Source organism: Vigna unguiculata, chromosome 2 (assembly GCF_037176805.1).
Source record: "Vigna unguiculata cultivar grain cowpea cultivar isolate G323 ecotype 2 chromosome 2, ASM3717680v1, whole genome shotgun sequence".
In the NCBI taxonomy this organism is placed as follows: Eukaryota; Viridiplantae; Streptophyta; class Magnoliopsida; order Fabales; family Fabaceae; genus Vigna; species Vigna unguiculata.
Window position 1 is genome coordinate 22055742 of NC_140793.1, and position 25475 is coordinate 22081216.

The 25475-nt window shown below is 30.9% G+C and overlaps 1 protein-coding gene and 1 pseudogene across 1 annotated transcript; one reads left to right on the plus strand and one right to left on the minus strand.

Moving 5' to 3' along the window:
• Nucleotides 1-609: 609 nt before the first annotated feature.
• LOC146888445 (uncharacterized) lies at nucleotides 610-14104 on the minus strand (annotated as a pseudogene).
• A 6732-nt stretch (nucleotides 14105-20836) lies between these two features.
• Nucleotides 20837-25367, plus strand: LOC114171820 (cytochrome b5). Its single transcript, XM_028056650.2, has 3 exons — nucleotides 20837-21004; nucleotides 24765-24831; nucleotides 24942-25367. Exons 1-3 carry the CDS (start codon nucleotides 20918-20920, stop codon nucleotides 25163-25165), a joined length of 378 nt encoding a protein of 125 aa, XP_027912451.2. The 5' UTR covers nucleotides 20837-20917; the 3' UTR covers nucleotides 25166-25367.
• Nucleotides 25368-25475: the final 108 nt, after the last annotated feature.

Sequence of the window (25475 nt, forward strand, 5' to 3'; positions counted from 1 at the left end):
GATAAGAATTGTTTGACTTTATCAATTTCCATCTTGTCTTATTACTATTATTTGTATTATATTATTATTATTATTATTATTATTATTATTATAATTCTTATTTATATTTGATTACTTTTCTAACATTTAATATTGTTATATTAATTTTATAGTTTTATACATGAAATATGATTATTGTTAATATTTTATGTGCTAGTTCTAAACTTGTCAAACCTTGCAAAATTTGAATTTGGGGCCCTTGATATTACGAGGAAAACTTACTTATCTTGGATGTTAGATGTTGAAATATGTTTAGGTGCAATGAGTCTTGGTGATGTCATTAAAGAAATAAATAAAGCATCTAAGCAACTATTTTTCTCCTACAACAACAATATCTTGAAAAAAGAATTTTACAAATATTTTGAATTATTTCATGCCTTCTCGCGGCTGAACAAAACAATGAGTTCTTATGAAAAATCATGAGACCAACCAATGGCGGATCTTGACCAACATTGTTGGGAGAACCCAAATAATACATCCAAAATTGATACATTTCATTATTGTCACTAACACAATAAAAATGAATACATAACTTAGTATAACGATAACTAAAAAAGAAATCACAAATATCTAAAATATTGCCCTTCGTTCTTTCAGATCCCTGAACTCATCAATAATTGAATCAGAACTAAAATTTTCAACTATTTCTTTTTCAATGTAAATAATCATATTGTCGGCAAGAAATTCATCTTCCATTTTATTCCGCAATCTTGTTTTGATAATCTTCATTGCAGAAAATGATCTTTCTGTTGTAACTGTAGAGACAGGAAGAGTTAAAATAAGACGAATTAAACGATCAATCAAATAGAATGTCCTTGACTTTCCTGTTCTTGCTAAAGATTGACATAATTCAAGCATGGTTGATAAATTCTTCAAATCTGGATGGTTAGGAGCATCAATAATAAAATGTTGAAGTTGAAATTTGAAACTAATCTTCTCTTGCTCACTAAAATCTAAAGGATAACATTTGTTCACAAGAGTGCACATATCCTCAATGTTAAATGCTTTATAAGCATCCTTAGGAACTAAAGCATTGCTTAGAGTTAAAAGTTCCATTGCTTGCTCATTAAACCTGTCATTTAATTCTTGCAATTGCTTGTCCGCTGTAACAAGAAATATATTCACCCTAAAATGATGTTCCATAGTGACATGATCTTTTTGATGTCGAGAACGGCCATGACGTGCAACATAAGTAGAATTAAAATCAGGAATATCAATGTCATGTTGTTCACAAAAGAATACCACACCTTTCAATAGATTTTGTCAACCATCCTCCCTCAACTTTTGAATAAAAATTTTAGTAGAACAAACCAATTGCATAGCATTCAATATATCCTGAGATTGTTTTTGCAAAGCTTGGCAAAGACCGTCAGTAATTCCCATAATCTCTTTCATCATTGTAAAATTAATATGAACTCAAATGAAGACAACATATTCAATGCAGCATCAACATCACCCCTTTGAGAATAAGTTGATCCATCAACAATAATTTTTTGAAGAACCAGACAAGATGCATTATATAGCTTCATCATACTACAAATGGAATAAAAATGCGATCTCCAACGAGTATCACCAACTCGTTTTAAAGTGCCAATTTGATTTTTTCCTTTACCAATTTCAAGTTCACCCATTTCTAACAATTGAGTTATTCCATCTAATTCAATAGCTTGTAACTCATCATGACGTTTACTAGAGCAATACACAACATTTACAATAAAAGCCAAATTTGAAAAAAGTTGATGAACTGGAATGACCTCTCTTGAAGCAGCCACCAAAGCAAGTTGTAGTCTATGAGCAAAACAATGCACATAATAAGCATAAGGATTATCATTGAGAAATAATGCTTGCAACCCATTCCACTCTCCCATCATATTACTAGCACCATCATATCCTTGACCGCGGATATTGGAAACATCAAGATTATGCCTAGAGAGAACAACACTCAATTCTTTTTTTAGAGTGGCGGCTGTTGTATCCTTAACATGCACAATATCAAAAAGATCGTTCTTTTATATTACCATCCTTATCTACGAATCTCAAAACAATAGCCATTTGCTCTTTTTTAGATTCATCACGTGCTTCATCAACAATTATGCAAAATTTAGAATCTCTAATTTCTTCTCGAATGTGACTTCTTACTTTTCTAGAGAAAATGTGCAAGATTTCTTTCTGAATATGATGAGAAGTATACTTAGCATTATATGGAGCATTTTCTAACACAACTTGTGCCACTTTATCATTATATGATGCTAGAAGTTTAATCATTTCAAGAAAGTTACCTTTATTACTTGACTCTGGTGTTTCCTCGTGGCCTTTAAATGCACAAGCTTGAAATGCTAGCCAACGAATTGTGTCAATAGAGATTTTGAGCCGTAAACGATTCTTGCAGACTTGTTCTGAACTTTGAATATTTATATTGTTATTAATGTGCATAGATTGATTCAACAAGTCTTCACAAGCTTTCATTGCATTGTTATGCGGTGACCAAGGACTATCTCCAATGTGGTTGAGAAATGCACATCTTTTTCCTGCATTAACCTTTCTCCATGATCTAAAACCTTGTTTAGTAAACACATCTGATCCAAAATGACCATCTGGCTTTGAACTAAATAGATAACATGCCAAACAATAAGCTTCATCATTAGCCGGGGAATACTCTAGCCAAGAAGGAAACATTTTAAACCAACTAGATTGAAATCTCCTTGGATGTTTTTCCTTAGAATAAGGATAGTTTTCAAGTTGCATTTGATATGGACCCCATTTTAAATAAGCTATTTGAATCTCATCTCTTTGACTCATTGGATATTCCCATATTTGAAGACATTTTCCTGGATCACGTTCCAAAGAATTAATATGAAACTCCTCACCTATAATTTTTTGAACCTTAAAAGGGGGCTCCTCTGATTGAACAATTGGAACATTAGTATCATGCTTCAGAATATCTGGAAGAGTTGAATTTGTCCTGTTTTCATCTTCACGGGTAGCCTCCCTTTTATCACTTTTAAAAAATGAATCTATTCTTTTATTCTTCATCAATATACCTATTTAAAAAAATACTAAAAAATGATTTATCATAATCTAATAAAAAATTGAGAGACATAAATACCAAAAGAAAATTCGATGATAATCAAACCACACTTAAAATTCAATTATAAAAAACATACAGTACAATCATTTTTTCTTCTATGTTGATAAAATAAAAAATTAATATAAAAGAGGCTCATTAAATAAATTATTAAATTAATATTTCACTATCAAGTGAGACAAAAGAGAATTACTTTCTTCTTTATTTCTTCGAGGATGGAAGAGAACAGTTGAGAGATGAAAACAAAAATAATTGATCTTTTTCTCTTCAGAAACAAAAGAAAATAGGTAAGAATGGAAGATGAGAACAATTTGTAAGAAATTCAAGGCATAAACATATAAAAGAGGCTCATTAAATAAATTATTGAATTAATATTTCACTATCAAGTGACGAAAGAATTACCTTTTTCTTTTCTTCCTTGAGGATGGGAGAGAATAAAGGAGAAATAAAAGAAAAAATAATAGATCTTTTTCTTTTCAAAAACAAAAGAAAACAAATGAGAATGAAATATGAGAACAATTTATGAAAAACACAATCTATAATGAAAACAAATAATAAAAAATATCTTGATAAATCTTTTTAATCTTTATTCTTTATTATATTTTATTTTATATTTTATTATTTATTAGTATTAATTATTATGTTTATAAAAGAAATAAAATATTTGATTTAATATTTATAACAAAATAAAATCAAAATACCTAATATCTATAATAAAAAAAATCAAAATATCTATTGTAAAAAAATTCAAGGCCCCCGTGCACCCATAATACTCTGCCGCTGAGACCGACCCAATTGGTTTTTCTTCATTCTCAAAAAAGTGAATGCAACAATATTTGATTCATTTTTTCATAGTCATGGTCGTGGTCGTACTAGTGACCATGGTTGTGGACATGGTCATAAAGGAAATTTCAATGAGACATTTTATCATTAGAAGTGGAACAATAATGTGAAAAGGGGAAAAGAAAAAGTTGAAAATAATGACAAATAAGATAAAAACATAAGTTATCATTGTGGTGGTAAAAGTCATTTGAGTCGTACTTGTACACCAAAGCATAAAAAAGAGAGAAGAACATAGAAACACACTTTGTTTATGAAAATGGTGATTTTGATTATGGCCACATGGATGTCACTCATCTTAATATTTTGTTTTTCTTTACTAAACCAGATGGAAGCATTGTGTTAATAATATAATGGCTAATTTCTTCAACGAAGAGGGGGTGAATATTTTTTTTCAAAAATTGTTTTCTTTCTAATTTCAAGAGAATTTTAAAACAATAATTTCTTAATCAATTGACAAAGCTACCGAATGATGTGCAATTAAAATACCTAATCCATTTTTTAAGATATAGATTTAACTATGAAATAAAGAACACAAGAACACAAATTATACTCGTTTGATTATTTGGGATTCCACATCCAGTTTCTTTCTAGCAACCTTAACAAGAAAGTTTCACTAATATCTCAAGAGTTAGAGTTACAAGATAAACCTACATAATCTATTCTCTAAATATACAAATGAACTTGAAATACACTTCAAGAATTACAAACAGAGGTAATGATGCTACACATAATTACCCTAATTTATCACCAACAAGGTGAGAAGAATACATAAGAAAAATTATACAGAAAATAAAAAAGAAAGAATTCACCTTATTTGTGGAGATATTTAAAATTAACCTACAGGCAAGCAAGAACTTCTTATAATCAAGTGATCTTCATTATTTCTTTGAAGAACACCAAGACAACAAAAAGAACTCTCTAAAAAACACTCTAAATTCCCTAACACGTAAGTTTAATCTGAATACCCTAATTTTGAAATAAGAAGAAAAGTAGTTTTTAAAGTGAAAATCTTTTTCTGAGTATATTACGTTAGTAGGGTAACAAAAAGTGGGGATGGGATAAGAAAAGGGGTATGTGTTGTTTTCTACTTAAACTAATAAAGTCAGTTTACAGTCACATTAAATTAATTATATTTAAGAAAAATACAATAATTTACTTAAAAGAATGCAAAATATTAGTATCAATGAGGGGAAGGGGCTGCAGAATATATTTTCAGAAACCTGGCATACCTTCTGAACTCTAGCAATCACCTTGTCATTGCACTCTTCAGTTTACGAACTCTGTCCAAATTTCGACTACTAATCTGCATATTACATTAATCTAAAGTTCATTTAATGAATGATAAGAACCCATCTCCAATTTTGTTGTACGTGCAACAATAAAACTACAAATGGCTTCTAAAGCAACCTCCAATGCCCGAAATTCAAAGGCTGACTCTACATTGCATAATTTAGATCACTCAGATATCGAGGAGAACAGATGATGCAAATAAATAAACATAATTATAAGAATAAGAGATGCAATCATTATATTAATATGAATTAAAAGCAAACAATGTTTAATTCAAACGCTCCTCCTATTTGAATTAATATAAATAACTCAAAAGCATTTGTAGATTTTTTAGAATATTAAAATGATTAAAAATTGAGCAAAGAAAAAAGAAAATTTCAATCAAATTGGTGCAATAGTCCCTTTTACACCATTCAGTTTTAAATGATGGTGGGATCAATAACTTGATGCAATAGTCCTTTTTGACGATTCTAGAATATACATTCATGAGCAAAAGTTGGCTAATTAGATTCAACAATATATTCGAATATTCATATTCCAGCTCTAAATTCCATAAGGTTACCTGATGCAAAATTATCATCGTTCATTCATTTTGATTTCTTCCTAGTTCCTTTTCCTGTTTGATAAAATTAATAATAACCCTACAACCTCTCTTGCGTTTAGGGATGGCAAACGAGGCGGGCAGGGACGAGTTTCACAATCTCATACCCATTTTCGTAGAAAAAATTCATTCCATCCCATATCCATATTTAAATCTAACGGGTATCAAATTTTTGTATCATCCTCATTTTCACCATGTAACGGGTATAATCTCGTACTCATACTCGTATCTATTTTATTACTACTTCAATATGAATTTTAGTTAATTTTTATAAAATAATACAAACTTACGGTAAATGAAACATAATGTTATCAAATATTCAATATTAGGAGGATGGTTGTTTCTTCGATATCAAATACTTTGAAATTAATTATAATTATTTACATTTTATATTAGAATACCAAATAAAATTTCATGAGAACCAAAACATTTATTAAATTTGAAACATTAATGAAACTTAGTTGATAAAATTTAAAAATATTCAAAAAAAAATAAAACAATTTTTTTTAAATTAAAATATATTTTAAATGTTTGTTTACTCCAATTATTTAAATTCTAATGAATCTCTTTTTTATATACTAATAAAAGTTATAATACATCACTTGGTCGAAATGACACAAAGAACAAATAATAAACATAATAATAAAATTTTGACACAGATCTTGTATCTTTTGAATTTTAATATATGTTGGATGGTGATAAAAAAAATGTTCATGGCGATTACATTAAATTTTTATATTGTAGTAAATAAAAATTATTTATACAATTATATGAAAAAATTACAATATGATTGATAATAAGTTAGAAAATAAAAAATAATTAAATAAAATATATCAAAATACTATTCTACATGATAAAATAAACAACAAATAAAAATATTAAAAAATTAAGAAATGTGTGTCTTTGAAATAATTTGAGAGACTATTGAAAGAAATCACACAAAGGAAAACAAATGTAATTAAGGGTATGATAAGATGAAAAATACCTTAGAGATGTAAGAAAACTTTTCAAATATCAACGTATATACTCAATGGTTGAGAAATAACGAAAATTAATTTAGCAAAACAAAAGAGTTCTTCAAATGAAACAAAAATTAATAATAATAAGTAAAGAAAAAAATTATATTACCTAGTAAATAAAAGGTTTATGCTATTGAACACTTAAATTGAGAGTATTAAACATTCTCATATGAAAGGAAAATATACAATAAATAAAAATATTAAAAAATAATAGAAATATTCAAATGTGAGACATTAAATTTTTTTAATTGGCATACATCATTTTAACATAATTATAAAAAGGTTATGATAAAATGAAAAATGTATTAGATATGCGAATACATTTAATGACAAATCAAATAATTAAAAGAAATAAAAAATAGAATATACAACACACACACACACACACACATATATATATATATATATAAGGTTACTTAATTAATTGTAATAATTTAAACGATGACGGAAATATGACAAGGACGGGTATTATGGCGAGGATATGTATGTCCCCATACTCATCCCTATACCTAATTGAAAAAGTCGGGGATTCCCTATACCCATAACCAGTCAATGTGGGGATTCCCCGTTAAAACGGGGACGGGTTCGGACAATACCCATAGGGACGGGTTTACTTGCCATCTCTACTTGCCTTCAACTACGTCTATGCATCAATATTAGAGATGGCAAAAAAATCTGCACCCACAAGTACCCGCGGATAAAATTTGCGACAAATAGTTGGTACACGCGGGTAATAGATATTTGCGGGTAGCGGGAAATTTAATACTCGTTTCTTAACGGGTCGGGGTCGGGGTTGGGTATCATACTACCCATACCCGCGGGTACCCGCTACCCGTGAATAAAATGAAATTGCATATTTATCCCTATTATGTTATGAGATATTAGGTTGATGCTGAAGTTCATTTCTTTTTTTGGCTCACTGTTGTCGTCAAGTGGTCTGGGATTTTCAAACAAGTAAACTCATGCTTCTTCATTCATTTTCTCTCTTACACACTTAACATTCATCTTCAAAAATTGTTCTTGTTCCCTCTACAACTTCGTTTTTACTCAACAACCCTTTTGGGTATTATCCTTTTCGTTAACCCATTTTTCTTTCATTCTCTGCTCCCATTTTTCCCGTGCTGAATCTTCCGAAGGCTGTCCTCCAATCTTTCACATTTCGAGTGAAGCTATAAAAGGGGTATGTTTTCTATCTCTTATTTTAGTTCTAGGTTAATACATGAACTTGAACTGCTCATGACTTTTGAGTATTTCTTATTGAATAAACTGAACTATCCAATTATTTTTTCATGTCCGATTAAGGTCGTTTCTGGATATGGGGAATTGAGAGATATATTTTTTAAAATTGGAAGTTATGATAAGAGCTAAAAACTGACATTGATTAACCACCAAAAACAAGGCCATTAAAACTTGAAAACTTGTCTTCAAATGAAACTTTAAGACATAATTTTCTATCTTTCTAGGGATATTAAAACCCTTCACCACAGAATATGATACTTAAATCAATAGCAATATATAATGACAGAGGAAGGGCATGATTAAAAAATTGCTTAAGACATATCAATTTAAGACAAGAAAAGAAATAGAAAAAAGTATGTAATAAATATAAACATATTTAAGATGTCTATGAATCATTTTTCTTCATGAATAATGAAAGGCTTAAAGCACAAGTCATGATCATTCAAAGGGGATTAAAGACTATAAAAACTACGTAAACCTTGCAGACAATATATATTTCCAAAATTATGACTTTCAAATGATTAAAAAACTTATGAATTCACGTGAACCTAGTTTTTTCACTATTTCAATTCAAGTTTCATTCATCTTTTATGCATGAATGATTCTTTCAATTAGAAGTAAATGTCAAATCACATTTTCCATCACACTTAAGGCATGTAAAGTGGAAATTCATACTTTATTACTCATTCATATTTTATTTTACAAGCTCTTTGTATTTTTATACAAGTTATTATTACAATAGAAGATATATTTGATCTCTGCAACATAAAAAAACACGAGAAAAAAATAAATGTTTAGTTCAATAAACTTCAGAAAAACTCCCTAGAAGTAAAAAAGCTTCAGTGAAGTATTTACATAGAGAGATGTGTGGGGGCAAACACATGAATGATTACAATTTTTATGGTGGTTGTATTCCAAAAGCTTCAATGACATATTCCAAAACTTTCTTCTATATATGGTGGCAGAAATTAATGAATAGAATATTTAGTTCCATAACATTTAAACTTTGCCATAATCATGTCACATGAATGATTATATTAAACATGAATGAGTCTTCTTTTTATATTCAAAATTTAATTTTTTTGTTGTGTTTTAATATTTATAGAAAGTCTAATCAAGATACATTTTCCCCTATGGATGATGGCCAATAAGGAACATTTGTAGAACCAAATGCAAATGTTGGAGATTCAAATCAAAATGATATTCCTATAGATTATATTCTAGGGGAAACCGAAAGTTCAACTCCAACTGTTAATTCAAGAAGATTAATGTCCGATGTTTGGAATCACTTTAAGAGACAAAAGGTAGATGGAAAATGGAAAGCGATATGCAATTATTGCGCCAAAAGTCTTTTGGGTGATGCAAAGCAAGGTGCATCACATTTGAGAAGCCATTTCAAGAGTTACAAGCTTCAAACAGCATGGGACATCAGACAATCTTTTTTAAAAACTTATAAAGAAGGTGGTGAAACCGTAGTTGTTGGAAACTATGTGTTCAATCAACAAACAACTAGATATGCACTCTGTAAGATGATAATTCTATATGAGTATCCAATTTCAATGGTTGATCATATAGGCTTTAAAGAATTTTGTGATGATGTTCAACCTCTATTCAAGGTCATTTCTCGAAACACCTTAAAAAAAGATATTATGAAGGATTACAATGCAAAAAAAGAGAAGATGAAATTAATGTTGTCAAGGATTCAAATTCGAGTTGCAATTACCACTGATACGTGGACTGCTACTAATCAAAATAGAGGTTACATGACTATAATAACTCATTTTATTGATGATTTATGGAGGCTACAAAGTCGACTTATGAGGTAATAACATTATACTCTATTTTAATTGTAATTTTCATATTAACTTTGTTCTTCTTGACTAGATTAATGAAATTTGTCTTTCAAATATAGGTTTATGTATGTGCCTGCTCCTCATACTAGTTAAGTTCTTGCTGAATTGTTTGTTGAATGTTTAATGGATTGGAATCTGGATAGAAAAGTTTCTACTTTGACATTTGATAATTGCACTACAAATGATAATATGATTGATCGCATTTTAGATAAGATCTCAAGTAGGTCTCTTATTTTGGGTGGCCAACTATTTCACATGTGATGTTGTGCACATATATTGAATTTGATTGTGAAGGATGATTTATCCATAATTGCTAATGTCATGGAAAAGGTTAGAGACAATGCTAATTTTTGGACAGCTACACCTAAAAGAGAAGAGAAATTTATAAAGACATGTGCTCAATTGAATATTTCATTCAAAAGAAAATTAGTTGTTGATTGCAGAACTAGGTGGAATTCTACATATTTAATGCTTCAAGTAGCAATACAATTCAAGAAAGTATTTGATCGTTTATCACAACGAGAAAGTCAATATAAAGTTTTGCCTAGTGCACATGATTGGCAAATGGCAAATGAAATTTGTCAAAAGTTGGAAATATTTTATGATGTGACAGTCTTGTTTTCTGGTACTTCTTATTCAACTACCAACATTTTCTTTCCAAAGGTATGTCAAATTAAATTGGCTTTGATGGAATGGCTTAACTCTTCCAATTCTATTATTCATCAAATGGCTGCATCTATGGTTTAAAAGTTTGATAAGTATTGGGGTGTGATCAGTGGAGTGATGGCTATAGGTATTGTGTTAGACCCCAGGTATAAAATTGATTTGTTGGATTATTTTTCCCCTCATATATATGGTGATCAATCTGATTGTGAAATTGAAAAGGTGAAGATTATTTTTAAGGACTTGGTAAGAGAGTATGAAATAAACATGAAAGGTAAGAAGTTAGTTTCTTCATGTTAAAATCCAAACATAAATATATACCAAAGTGTTTATAGAAGAAAAGATGCTTGGAGGAGAGATTTTGCAAAACATCAAATTGCAAAGAAAAGTGAACCATCAAATTATAAGTTAGAACTTGACTATTACTTGGAGGAATCAACATTACCTTATTCAGATGAAGAATTTCACATTTTAGTTTGGTGGAAGGCTAATGGGTTAAAATATCCAATTTTGCAAATGATTGCAAGAGATTTTCTAGTCATTCCTATCTCAACAATTGCTTTTTAGTCTTCTTTTAGGACTAGTGGTCGATTTCTTACTCCACATCGTAGTAGATTACACCTAGACACTTTAAAGACATTGATGTGTGTTCAAGATTGACTATGGATTGACATAGAAGGTAATTAAATTAGCACTTCAAATAACATATTTATATTCATTCAAATGATTGGCTATGACAAATGAATTGATTTTCCTTTTCAGGTTCTTCAAAACTTAAAGTGGACAAGATAAAGTTTAATACAATACTAAAGGAGATAATTGGTGTTAGTAGTTTTTTTTTAATATTTTATTCTAATTTTACTAATAGTGTCACTATGTCATTTATTGATGACTTTATTTTTATTTTATTTGTTTCAGGAATCAAGTGGTTAACATGAAGATATTGGAAAGGAAAATAGATCTTATACTATTATTTTTAGAAGAATTAATTTTTAAATTTCTTATATTTAGATGTATGTTTTAGGTACTATTAATTTGAATTTATGTTTTAACTTTTATTTAGTTGTTCATTAACTTCTATTCGGATGTGTGCTTAAATGTTATTTTTTTCACAATTTAATTTGGACCTCATTTAAAAACTAATAATTTTTTTAAAATATCTGTGGGTATCCAATGGGTACCCGCAGGTTGAAAATATCCACGGGTATTTTTTATGCGGGTATCTAATGGATAACGGGGCAAGTAATGGATATAGTATTCTTCACCAAAGTTATGAATAACAATGATATAAATGTACAACTAATCTTTCTCAATTTTCGAGTGCTTGAAAATGGGAACTTGAAACATATAAAATCAGAAATCAACAAAACCATTACCTTTCAAATCCAACCAAGTATGTCCTCCTAACGCCCAAGTCCAACTTCCCATTCCTCAACCGCTGCAAGAAGAACGCATCAAAGTATAAAATAAATTTAATAAATAAAAGGGGTTACCTTTTTTCAACCGAAAAGTTTCTTTGTGCTCATCAAATAAAATAACTCCTAAAAATTGAAGAAAAACATATTAAAGTTTAGAAATATATTATTAGAGCAGCTAAAATGGAGCCATTATCAAACAAATAGCGAAGGAAAAGAAAATGTGTTCTAAATGAAAGCAAAAGAAAGAAGAATCTCATATAATATTGCACTAAAATTGGTTGTATAGCCACATGTGATCCTCAAGGAATTGTTAGAAAATCTAGGGATTGTTTTTTGTTCATAAACTTTTTGTGCTTACAAAATTATTGGTTTAAAATAGTTGTTTTTATATAACAAAACATGAGTAAGAATAACATAGATTGATAAGGAACCATTAGATATTGAGATGTATAAAGCACCATTACTAAAAATGTGATATTGCCATTGATGTTGCAATCTATGCGGGTTGGAATTCTATGAAGATAATTCCTGCATTGAAAGGGAAACAAATAGTACTCAACGTCCCCAACCATATTATATTGCAATTTTAAATAAACATTAAGGACCTTTAATCACAAAAATAAGAAAGACAAAACATGATAGATTAAAACAGGATCTAAGCAAGATGTCAAGTAGATGATATTGCACCGAATAATGGTTTTCTATTGCCTTCATTGTCCAAATGCCATGGACGAACTGTTATCACTTGTAACATACCAAGCATTACAAAAAGATTATTCACTTTCAAAATTGTTAATTCACGATAAATGATCTCAAAGTTATCAATAAAGAGAGTCGATAGAATATCAAATACCAAGGCTACGACTTACAAGATACAAAGAAAAAGTTATGCCTTAATGAAATGAATAGGGCTTCCATAAAAATACATACTAAAGAGCACAAATGGATAAACAAAACCTTGAAGAGGACATGAAAGAAGCATGACTTGGGATTGTAACAGGCTGCACACAATGAAATTTATGTAATCAATAAAATCAGGGAAAGAATAAACATTCCATACCACGATCAACCATGAAACCTATCCATTTTTCAGTGTCTAGCGAAATAAGTGAAAAATCGAGAAAACTCAAAGACAATGTAAATCTTCAGAGGAAATTAAGCATTAAAATAGGTCCAACAACACTAATAGATTAAAACCTAGTTTGATAATATTTACAAATATGTTTCGAACGACAACTTAGCAAGAGGAAGATAATATAAAAATATAACATGAAAATAGAAAAATCGAATCTTCATTATACCTCAGCATGACAAAAAACACCACCACTATCTGAAAGTAATATATAAACATTACAAAATAAGATTGATGATTGTTAAAAGAAAAGGTAGCCTAGAATATCCCATCAAAGGAGAAAAAAATTGACCAAAGATACATGGAATGAGAGGTCATAAAGATGAATAATATTACATACAACACTCGAAAATCTACCATGAAAATAAAAAGATTAAACCTTGATTATAGTAGACGAAAAATAATGCAAAAAGAAATACAACAACATGGTAAACCATCCATGTTTTTAAAACACAAACATTCACAACATCAATGGAAAGATTCAACCTTCACTACAACAGATAGGAAATACACAACCCAAAAATATCTACACACTTATTTCGCAAAAATATCTACATCATATTCGCTCATTTAAAGATGCTCCTTTCCCCTTTGACAGTGGCTTTTGTTTTATTCCCAAAACCTCTATGTTCTCTCCCAACTCTTTTCTCTAGTTTTTTTGTATCTGGCTCGAATGTGTTAGATTTTTCTGATATCTTTTGAAAGCATTTGAACCTTCTTTTTCTCTTGCTCCCAACCCCCCTCTCTTATGTTACGTTCTTGTGCCTTATAAAGTTGAGCCAGTTATTCAGTACCATGTTCCCTTTCCATTTTCTTCATACTCTCCACGAACATTCTGAGATGACCAAAAGCACAAAGTAGGATGCCTCCCAGCCACCCTTTTAGTGTTACTACATCTGTTGTCTGCTGCTATGACTACCATGGGTGCCACAGTAATACACACAGATATCCAACATTTTTGTTTTTGTGCTAAGACGCAAATATGGAGTAAAATATGAACGTTTTTCTTGCATGGAAGGGAAAAGGCCAGCAGAGGACAGTTGACTCTTTTTTTCTCTCTTTTTTTCCTTTTTATCTTTTTATTTTTATTTTTTGGAAAATAGAATGAAACGAAATAAAACTAAGAAAAACAAACAAAAAATATTAAAATCAAAAGTAAAAAAAAAAGATGAAATAAAATAAAATAAGAAAAAATAAAATAAAATAAAACAAGATAAAATTAAAGTTAAAATGAGATGAAAGTAAAAATAGAATAAATTTCTCTTCTCTTTTTAATTAATTTTTTTTATGTCAAAAATTTTGTATTTCTTATCCAGACGAAGGTATAACGATAAAGTGAAGATAGTAATAAGGAAAAAGACATAAAAACCTAAAAATTGGATGTCCAAAAAATGATAAAAAATGGTGGAATTGTAAATTTAATTGACATTGTTTTTCTTTTATATATATATATATATATATATATATATATCGGTAGACTATATAGAGAAATTGTTTTTAGAACTTTTAGGTGATTTTATTGGTGAAATATCTCACATTTTAATTTTATTAATCTAAATTATTTTTCAATTTTTCATAATTATATATCTATAATTACATATAAAAATATATATTTTATCCATAATTATGTTCTCAAAAACACAACTTAAATAGTTTGGTTTAAGTGAAATCAATCAGTTGAATTTTTTGTATAATTTGTTGATTTCACTTTGTTAGTTTTGAAATGGTGATTTAAGCCAAGAAGGGAGGGGTTTTGAACGGGCTTTATAAAAAAAATTTTGAAAGCTTAAACATTTTTTCAATTGAATCAAATAGACTGGAAAGTTAGGATGTAGATGCAACAAACCAGTACACTTTCAATCGATTAAAACATAAAATAACAGACTAATTTGTTCTTGAACTATGAAACAGTCGATTAAAAAGCCAAATCAGTCGGCTAAAATACTGGAGATTTATGCAGAATGCAGAATTTGCAGATTTAACTCAAACAACAATCTTTTACATACAAAACTTGTTCCAATCAATATTTTTAACAAGTGTACAACCTCATATTACACAAGAACGCATTAAATCACACCTAAGAACGAATTGCTTGGTTTTCTTGAGTTTTTAAAAAGATTCAAAGTGAGTGAGATGTAAAACATCCCTAAGGAATATTACTTAAATAAATAAATAAAATGGGAAAAGAATTTAAAACGTCGTAGTATTATTAAATCCAAAACGCTGAAGAATTTAAATTAATACTCAATGTGACTAAACTTAACTGAAATTAAGCAAAAGTATTACAAATTCCAATATCCCAAACGAAATACTAAAAACATAGTAAAAATATCCCTAGCTCTACTCCCAGCTAGCCCTCACTCCGTCGCATGAGCACCCTCAACATCACCTGTACCATCACTTGCTCCCGTGTAACGAATCACACGATCATCGCTATACACAAACAGAAAGGGTGAGCTCAAAAGAATATAAGAAACATATCAATTGAATAATATCAATACACCCAATTACATTCTCATATCTGGACCATGGTCACATACTTAATACCCCCATAGCTTTTCAACTTCCAATTTAACAACAAAGTTAGCCATGGACTCAGGATTTATGATGCTCACACGAACCTGCCCGCTCGTGGTCATGTCTCTACGAACCTTCCACTTGTAGTCGTACTCTACGGACATGCCCACCCGTAGTCCAACACATGTGATCCACTAGCTACGTACCTCCCCGCACGCAACATCTCTCAACTATGAGCACAGATCATACGAACTTACCTCGCTCGTATCCCCATAGGAGAGTAAATATGTATGAACCTCCCCGCTCATACCATCACATGTCAACCACCATCCATGAACCTACCCGCTAATGGCTCAGCATCTCCTAATCCACGTTCTCATCAATGCGTACAAACAATACACACAAACTGCACTAAACTCGCTTGGGCTATAAGCTTTAGCTTAAGCGACCAGGCCTGTCTCGCTTAGGCTAAGCTTTCTCGCCTGAGCAAGCGTGCTAACCTGGTTTATCTGCGAAGTCTCACTTAGGCGAGTCTCTCCTCGCATGGGCGAGTCTTTCCTCGCTTGGGCGAGATCACCCTTCGCCTAACACCCAAAAACTCTCGCCTAGGCGGCGAGTTAAGCACAACACAAGTTAAACACGAGGTCTCGCTTAAGCGAGAACCTCTCGCATAGGCGAAAAGCCTTGTCTCCCAAACATCAACCTCCTCACCTACGCGAGGTGCCCAAAACAGGGTCTCACACCCCTCGATTTCTCGCTTAGGCGAGAGATACTCGCTTAAGTGAGATAACAGGTCGCTTAAAAGCCTGACACTCCGCCTAACCGAGTAGCTCGAGTAGAAATAGCATCAAGACTCTGCAACTCTCTCCTAGGCGAGCCTGGCTCTCCTGAGTGAGATTAGCAGATGGTATCCATGTTCACGCACGCAGAAACCAAACCAATTGCCCCAAATTCACATTCAACATTAACAAAACAATTCATCACATAACCCCCAATTTCACATCACATTGAGTACGATAATAATCTCATCTCATGGCAATGATACAATTTATTCATGTCCAATGCAAAATGCACGAAATTGTTACCAACATGCATATAGATACGAAAAGAGCTCCCTTAACTTGAAATTCCTTGCTCCAAAAGGTCTTTTAGCCTTAGCTTTGTGTTAGCCAAAACCCTCCTTTGTTCTCCCACAGAAAAAAGTAGCTCTTCTCTCAACATACAATTGACATACATAGGACTCGAACCCAAATCCTCTCACATAATAAAGTACTATCAACCATTTGAACTAGTACTTTTCCACGTCATATCACTCCACATTAAATGCCTTAAAGGCTTCTACTACCTGCATTTATTAAATAATTAATTTATTAATTATTTAAATTTCTCGGGTCTTACAAGATGAGAGAGAGAGAATTGCACAGTTGTTTTTATACTGGTTCACTCAATCACAGAGCTACATCCAGTTTACCAGGACAATATGAGCATGATTTCCACTATATTCAAAAGTTTTACAAATCACATACCAAAATTACACTTTTGAACAAAGAAACTCACAAGATTTTTGACTCACACAAAAATCTAGACACACACCCTGCAGGAATCACACTTACAGACCTGAAATCACATCAGGCAAACCAACTAGAAGCACAAGAACATCCAAATCAGATGGTGGTTGTCCATAGCCAACCATACATGTGTTCTTCAAGCTACTCACAAGCCAAAATGCCTCTAAGATCAACCAAGATCTTCAAACCACGAGTTGCAGCTGTGTATTGCAGAGATAGAGTTTTCCAGAGAAGAATGACAAAGTTTCATGCTAAAAAACTCATATTCGCACCTCTGCTCTTGAAAACACAACTTATATAGTCTAGTTTAAGTGAAAACAGCCGATTGAATTTTTCATATAGTCAGCTGATTTTACTTGACTTAATTGAAATCAATCGATTGAAAAAATAATTCAACTGAATGAATGCATTCATACCATAAACTATATACAACAAGATTTTTAACCTGTTAAAACCCATTTTAACATATTAAAAGAAACACACCAAGGCACACAAGACATCTAACCTATGTCATATAGCCTACCAACATGATATAACACTAAAACATTACATTTAACATGTTATTTTCAGATTTAACACACTAAAACTTAATCTTCAAGTGGATTTTCATCAATCTTCATCAAAGACCTATGATATTCATGCACATGGATTTATCAATTCTTTGCTTCAAGCTTGCTTGTGCCAACACACTTGACTTAACTGAAATCACTCGATTGAAAGACAATTCAACTGATTGAATACATTCATAGCAAAAACTATATACAATAAGGTTTTTAACGTGTTAAAACCCATTTTAACCGATTAAAAAGGACACACTAAGACGAATAAGACATCTAACCTCTGTCATATAGCCTACCAACGTGGTATAACATGTAATCATTACATTTAACACATTATTTCTAGATTCAATACAATAGAAACATAATCTTCAAGTGGGTTTTCATCAATCTTCATCAACCACATATGATCTTTATGCACTTGGCTTTATCAAATATTTGCTTCAAGCTTGTTAGTGCCAATAAAATATCCCATAAAAGGAGAAAAAATGGAACAAACATACATGGAATGAGAGGTTAGAAAGATGAATAATATTATTACATACAACACTGGAAAATCTACCCTGAAAATAAAGATGTTAAACCTTGATTATAGCAGACGAAAAATAATGCAAAAAGAAACACAACAACATGGTAAACCATCCATATTTTTAGAACACAAACATTCACAACATCAATGGAAAGATTCAACCTTCACTATGACAGATACGAAATACATGACCCACAAATATCTACACACTTATTTCACGGACAAAAAATAACAAAGATAAGAATAAAACCTGAAAACCTAGTAGAAGAAACTCAACATATGGAGGAAAAGCGAAAGCACCAAATGAAATAGCTAAAAGACTCATATATACTTTTTTTCCTGCTATACTTTTTGAAATTTATCCATTAATCAATCATGAAACCAAACTAATCAATAGAGAAGAACGGGAAATGCAAAAATACCATAAAACCAAACTCATTTATTAGTGTAATGAAGGCCAAGGTATAATAATAAAGTGAAGACAGTAATAAGGGAAAAGACATAAAAACCTAAAAAATGGACATGAGTCAAAATGATAAAAAATGATGGAATTGTAAATTTAGTTGATGTTGTTTTTCTTATATTAGTATATATATATATATATATATATATATATAAATTGTTTTTAGAAACTTTTAGGTGATTTTTTGTGTGAAATATTTCACATTTTAATTTTTTTAATATCAATTATTTTTCAATTTTTTATAATCATATATCTATAATAACATATAAAAATATATCTTTTATCCATAATTACATGTTTATGCTCTCGAAAACACAACTTATATAATCTAGTTTAAGTGAAATCAATCGGTTGAATTTTTCGTACAATCTGTTGATTTTAGTTGACTTAACTAAAATTTGTCGATTGAAAAATAATTCAACTGATTGAATACATTCATACCAAAAACTATATACAACAAGACTTTTAACTTGTTAAAACTCATTTTAACCTATTAAAACTCATTTTAACCGATTAAAAATGACACACTAAGACTAATAAGACATATAACCTTTGTCATATAGCCTACCAACATGGTATAATATGTAATCATTACATTTAACACATTATTTTTAGATTCAATACAATAGAAACATAATCTTCAAACAGGTCTTCATCAATCTTCATCAACCATATATGAACTTCATGCACTTGACTTTATCAAATATTTGCTTCAAGCTTGTTTGTGGCAACAAAATATCCCATAAAAGGAGAAAAAAAATGGACCAAACATACATGAAATGAGAGGTTAGAAAGATGAATAATATTACATACAACATTGGAAAATCTACCCTGAAAATAAAAATGTTAAACCTAGACAAAAAATAATGCAAAAAGAAACACAACAACATGGTAAACCATCCATATTTTTAGAATACAAAAATTCACAACATCAATGGAAAAATTCAACTTTCACTACAATAGATACGAAATACACAATCCATAAATATCTACACACTTATTTCACAAGAAAAAAAAACAAAGATAAGAACAATACCTGAAAACCTAGTAGAAGAAACTCAACAAATGGAGAGAAAGCGAAAGCACCAAATGAAAAGGCAAAATGAAATAGCTAGAAGACTCCGATATACTCTTTTTTTTCTGCTATACTTTTTGAAATTTATCCATCAATCAATTATGAAACCAAATTGATCAGTAGAGAAGAACGAAAAATGCAAAAATACCATAAAACCAAACTCATTTATTAGCATAAGGAAGTCCAAAACAGGTTTTGGGGTATAACGGTAAAGTGAAGATACTAATAAAGGAAAAGACAAAAAAACCTAAAAAGTGAACTAAGTGTCAAAATGATAAGAAAGGGTGGAATGGTAAATTTAGTAGACTTTGTTTTTCTTATATTGGTATAAACTATATTGAGAAATTTTTTTTAGTAACTTTTAGGCATTTTTTTTGTGTGTGAAATATTTCACATTTTAATTTTATTAATATCAATTATTTTTCAATTTTTTATAATTATATATCTATAATTATATATAAAAATATATCTTTAATCCATAATTACGTGTTTATGTGTTTTTTTTATTATACTAAAAAATTATTAAACTATGAAATAATTTTAGCGTAATTACTAAAGAGTAAAATTAAAAAATATATATAATATAACAAAAAAAATATTCGGTATATATATATATATATATATTGTTTTATATTGGTAATAATCAAAATTAAATAATTATAATTAGTGAATATACATGTTTACACACATATATATGTTTTTTTTCTTTTTATTGTAACAAAAATGTATTAAATTATAAAATAATTTTTATTAAAGGTTATTATGAAAATAAATAATTTGCATAAATATTTTATTATATAAATAATTTTTTATTATAAATAATTATATAAATTTTAAAAAAATTAATTATTAAAAAATAAAATTAAAAATAATTTTTATTAATAATTATTTAATTTTGAAAAGATATTTATTAAAATTAGAAATTCGTCGTGTTGGGTACTCTAGCTTCCCTTTATACGCTCCGTCTCTCTCTCTCGCCCTCCCCCACTTCCTAAAATCCTGGATTCCCTCCCAACAAAATTTAACATGCCTACCCTCACCAATTTCTACGCCATTCAAGATTTATCCCACCACAAAACCAAAGACGATTGCTGGATCCTCATCGATGGAAAGGTTTAACCTTTTCCACTATTAACTCCTTTTTCTCTCCAATTCCCTATATGGGTTTTCTCTTCTTGCTTTCATGCCTTTTATTTTCTATAAAATCTCTGTAGTTGTGCTCATCCCCCTCATAATTTCTGTTTTCTTTTCTTTAGTATTGCTTGCCCTCTAGGATTTGATTTATGTCCTATGATGTTTTTGGGAATATGTAATTTAAGGTTTTGAACATTTTGGTTGTTTCTCTATATAACTCAACTAATAAATGCATGATCTACTGACTAACTATCTTAGATACTTCTCTATCATCTTGTTCTCAGTGGAACTTTACATACCTTTGGTTGGGGAATACCTCATATCTTATGTTTTTGTTTTTCTCCCACACTTTTGAAATTTTTGTGACATTTTTTGGGATCCCACGTCAGTCTAGACATAGGATCAACTATGTTTTCGTTTTTCTCCCACACTATTGAAATCTTTCTGATATTTTGTTAGTTCTACTACTTTAGTATGCTATTTACCAAACATTTTATAAGCTAAAACAGCGTAGGAGTGTCCATCACTGTGACAAATGAGGAAATCAGTTACCTTTTTCTTTGAAGAAAGAAAGGATTAAAAGCTGTGGTTAATATGTAATGGACTTTTATATTAATTAGTGACACTGACACTAACACAGGCTTTTTAACTGATTGTTTTTACATATATTAGTCAAGAATATTTCTCATGTTTTTAATCTTTATTGTTCTTGTAAAAGGGATTGTTTACTTTCAATTTTTATCTTCCATGATTCAACTGGAAATAAATCTGCTGATAGAGAGCCTGGTATAACTACCAGACCATGGGGTTTACCAGACACTAATGTGGTCATCCTATTCGTCCTTGATGTGTTACGTCATTCTTGACTTAGATATGTTTATGTAGTTTCAGAGACTTCTTGCTGGCAACTGCATCTCTTGGGAGTTATTTTTTTCTATGTATTAAAACATTATGATAAAATGGTCTCTTCTCAAAGAGGGTATTTTGAACTCAAAGAAAATAATGCACCTACTTTTCACACACAGATTTTCACGAGCTGATGTTGGTGAAAAGCTGATGTTGGTTTTTTTTGTCTGCATTGCATTGCTTTCACTTGTTATTATCTTCTCCATCATACAGAAATGTTATAATAATGGTATATTTGGATTCTTATAGTTTTACAAGTGTTATTATGTTTGGAATTTTGTTGTTCTCTGTTTGAAATGGTTGTAGTACTGGACCTATAATATTTAGTGCAAATAAGGTTGTCTATCTCAAGAGTTTAACCTCATGGGGCTTTTGTGGACTAGGCTCAAACTCATAAGAGTTTACCAAACATAAAAATACTATTGAATACATTTGTGCATATACATTAGAGTTAAACGGTTATGGACTTAAGAAGTTGGGAAATAAGAACAATTGTTCTTCCATTTGATGCTGAATGGATGACTAAATGGAATAATGTTGATCTTGAGCAACATCGTGGGGATGGCAACATTGTGAACTACTTGAAAGTTCAAGTACTCCAACTTCAAATACTTTTGAGATTGATAATTTAGCTCTTGATGCTAATCTTAAAGATGCTTTTTTATCTGAGGAAGAACTTGATTGATGTTATCATGGATCATGAAGAACACACATAAGGAGGAGTAACTACCATAAGCATGGCCAAAGTAGGGAGAAGAGAGTCTAGGCTATCAAGGAGGCTTCTTGGGGGGTGTTGACTAGAAGCAAGGCTAAGAACGAGTTGGAGGAAAGGCTTCATCAAGCCAGCAAATTAATAAGGACTATTAGAAATAATAAAGGTAGTTTAGAATGAGTTAATCCTACCTTCTGTTCATTTTATAGTATAATTTGGGATTAATTCTTTATCTATTATATTCTAGGCACCCTGTTTGGTTTTAGATTAACCAAACCTAAGTTAGAATAGGATTGATACGTGTGCCATATGCTTTACAATTCGACAAAGCTCTCGGCAAAAAATCTATAAATAGGGACCAAGTGAGCTTGTAAACACAACTTGGAAAATAAATGACATTGATGTTGGTTTGAGAAGTGTCTGAATCTTCTTCTACTTAAAAGCCCTATCTTAGGTGTATCATATCCTAAGTGGCTACACTCCTTTCTCTTTGCCTAATCTTGGTGAGTCATATCCTAGTAGGAAGAGTGTGCAACTATTCCATGTTCCTTTTCGAACTCCAAGATCGGAGTTCCAATTGAACATACATGTATCTTTTTTCCCTTCCTTTTCCATTTTGGGTTTCTATTATTTCTTCTTCTCTTCTTTGAAGCTTGCTTGATCAAACCACTCTTAACCTATAGCAACCAAGAACCGATCACTTCTAAACTCCATCTTGCACCTTGCAAACCTCATGGCCCAGTAAAAAACATCACCAATGCAATTAAAGCTTTCAAGAACCAAGCCAAGAATCACCGACCCTTGAACATAGCTTGCAATTAATCCATATTTCATCCACCTAAATTCATCTATAAATCAAACCAAAACCAAAGACACCTTCCCCTAGGCATCCACAACACAATCAGGACATCAAAACCCATCACCAGCTAGCTTCCACAAACATTAGCCTTCATAAACTTCCAAGATCTCCTTCAATATTTGAGCAAGATCCATAGAGTTTGACTACCTTATGGTCATCTTTTACCCCATCAAAAATATGTAATGGTATCAGTAACCTGAATTGTGCTTCTCGAACTAACTTTGTGGTGGACTGACATTTAAAAAATAACTATTAACATAGCAACAGTTACCAAGTTATTGACTGAGTGACTCATCAGGATGGAGCTTCAACATTTCCTTGATTTCTTCCTTTTCAGACAGTAAAAAATAATCCTTTTCAAATACATTTGATCTGAGCACTTCAGGAATTTCCGGTCCATCTCATATTGTCCCATATACTTATTGAGTCCAATTGTTTCAATGCCAATTAATGTTCATATGATTTTTTAATTATCAAATCTTATAATCTTCTAATTCCTGTGGTGGGAAAACACACTCTACTTATGTTCTCAGTGAACCCCTCCACCGTTGAAACCAGCTTAGGACATAGCCCTCCTTAGCTCTACAACACGAACTGCTTGAATTTCTCTTCATATGTTACCTTCTTCATTTGGGAACATTTCTACATTCTCCCTACCCTCACATATATGCATCACCCTACAGGCAATTCTATAGCCCTGAGTCCTGTTCTTCAATATTTTGATAACCATAGACCTATAGATAGTTTGGGTAGTAGTTGCGTGTGATCCCCTACTACACTTATGTTTCTCCTACTGCATACCTATTTAATGATTGTTGTGATATCAGATTCCCTTTTTAGTCTTTTCTGCTCTTTAATGAACTCTGTCCTGTGGTTGTATAATCACAATGTTATATGCTTTGTTGCCATCTGGTCTTCCAGTGGAGCTTATTTTGTAATTATCTGGATATTGTGAAAACTAACCTCTGTCTTGAGTGAGTGTGGTTCTTAATATATTTTTCCTTTAGTTTAAATCTGTCCCTAGTGGTTTGCTACATTCTTTTCCAGCCACAAGCTGTGGACCCAACTTATTCAAGCTCCTTTTGAAACTAGCTTCTGTTATTCTCAATCCATACTTTTCTATTAAGGTTTTTGAATCCAAAATCCAATCTCATGATTGCTCCAGCTGCTTGAAGCTTCCAAATGCTCTCCACTAATGTCTTTTCCAATTTTTCTCAATTGTTGTTCTATTTGTTGACCTGTTTTGTCATTTGCCAATGCAGGTATACGACGTGACACAGTATTTGGATGATCATCCTGGTGGAGACGATGTAATCCTTGCTGCAACAGGTACCTTCCTCCATTACCCTATGAACTGCATGCAAGACTAAGCATGAGAAAATTCATCCAATGTTAGTATTCAAATCTAAATTCACCTTTTGTACTTTTCTTTAATGAAGGGAAAGATGCAACAGAAGAATTTGAAGATGCTGGCCACAGCAAAAGTGCAAGAGAACTTATGGAGCAGTATTGCATTGGTGAGCTCGACCCATCACCTCCAGTTTCCACCAAGCATTGCTATTCTGAAAAGTTCATGCAGCTGACAAAGCAATATTGGGCTGTTCCTGTGACCGTTGTTGGTATCTCAGTGGTAGTTAGTTTCTTATACTTACGTAAGAAGTAACATTACACAAAGTCTGCAATTCAATTTATATTAATGTTGCGAATCATTGCAACAAGTTTTGTTTTGTATTCGAAAGATAGATGTCATTAGAAAAGACTGGCTTATTCCAACATGATAACAATTGAGATATTCCATTACATTAAAGCATTGGTCAAAAAATAGATGATCAAAAAACATGCGCACTTTCAGATTTATTGATTAATTTGCGAAATCTTATTTTCTTAGAAAATTAGATGAAAGTGATATATATATATATATATATATATATCATCTAATTGCTTATTATATACAATATTACATGTTAGTTCTC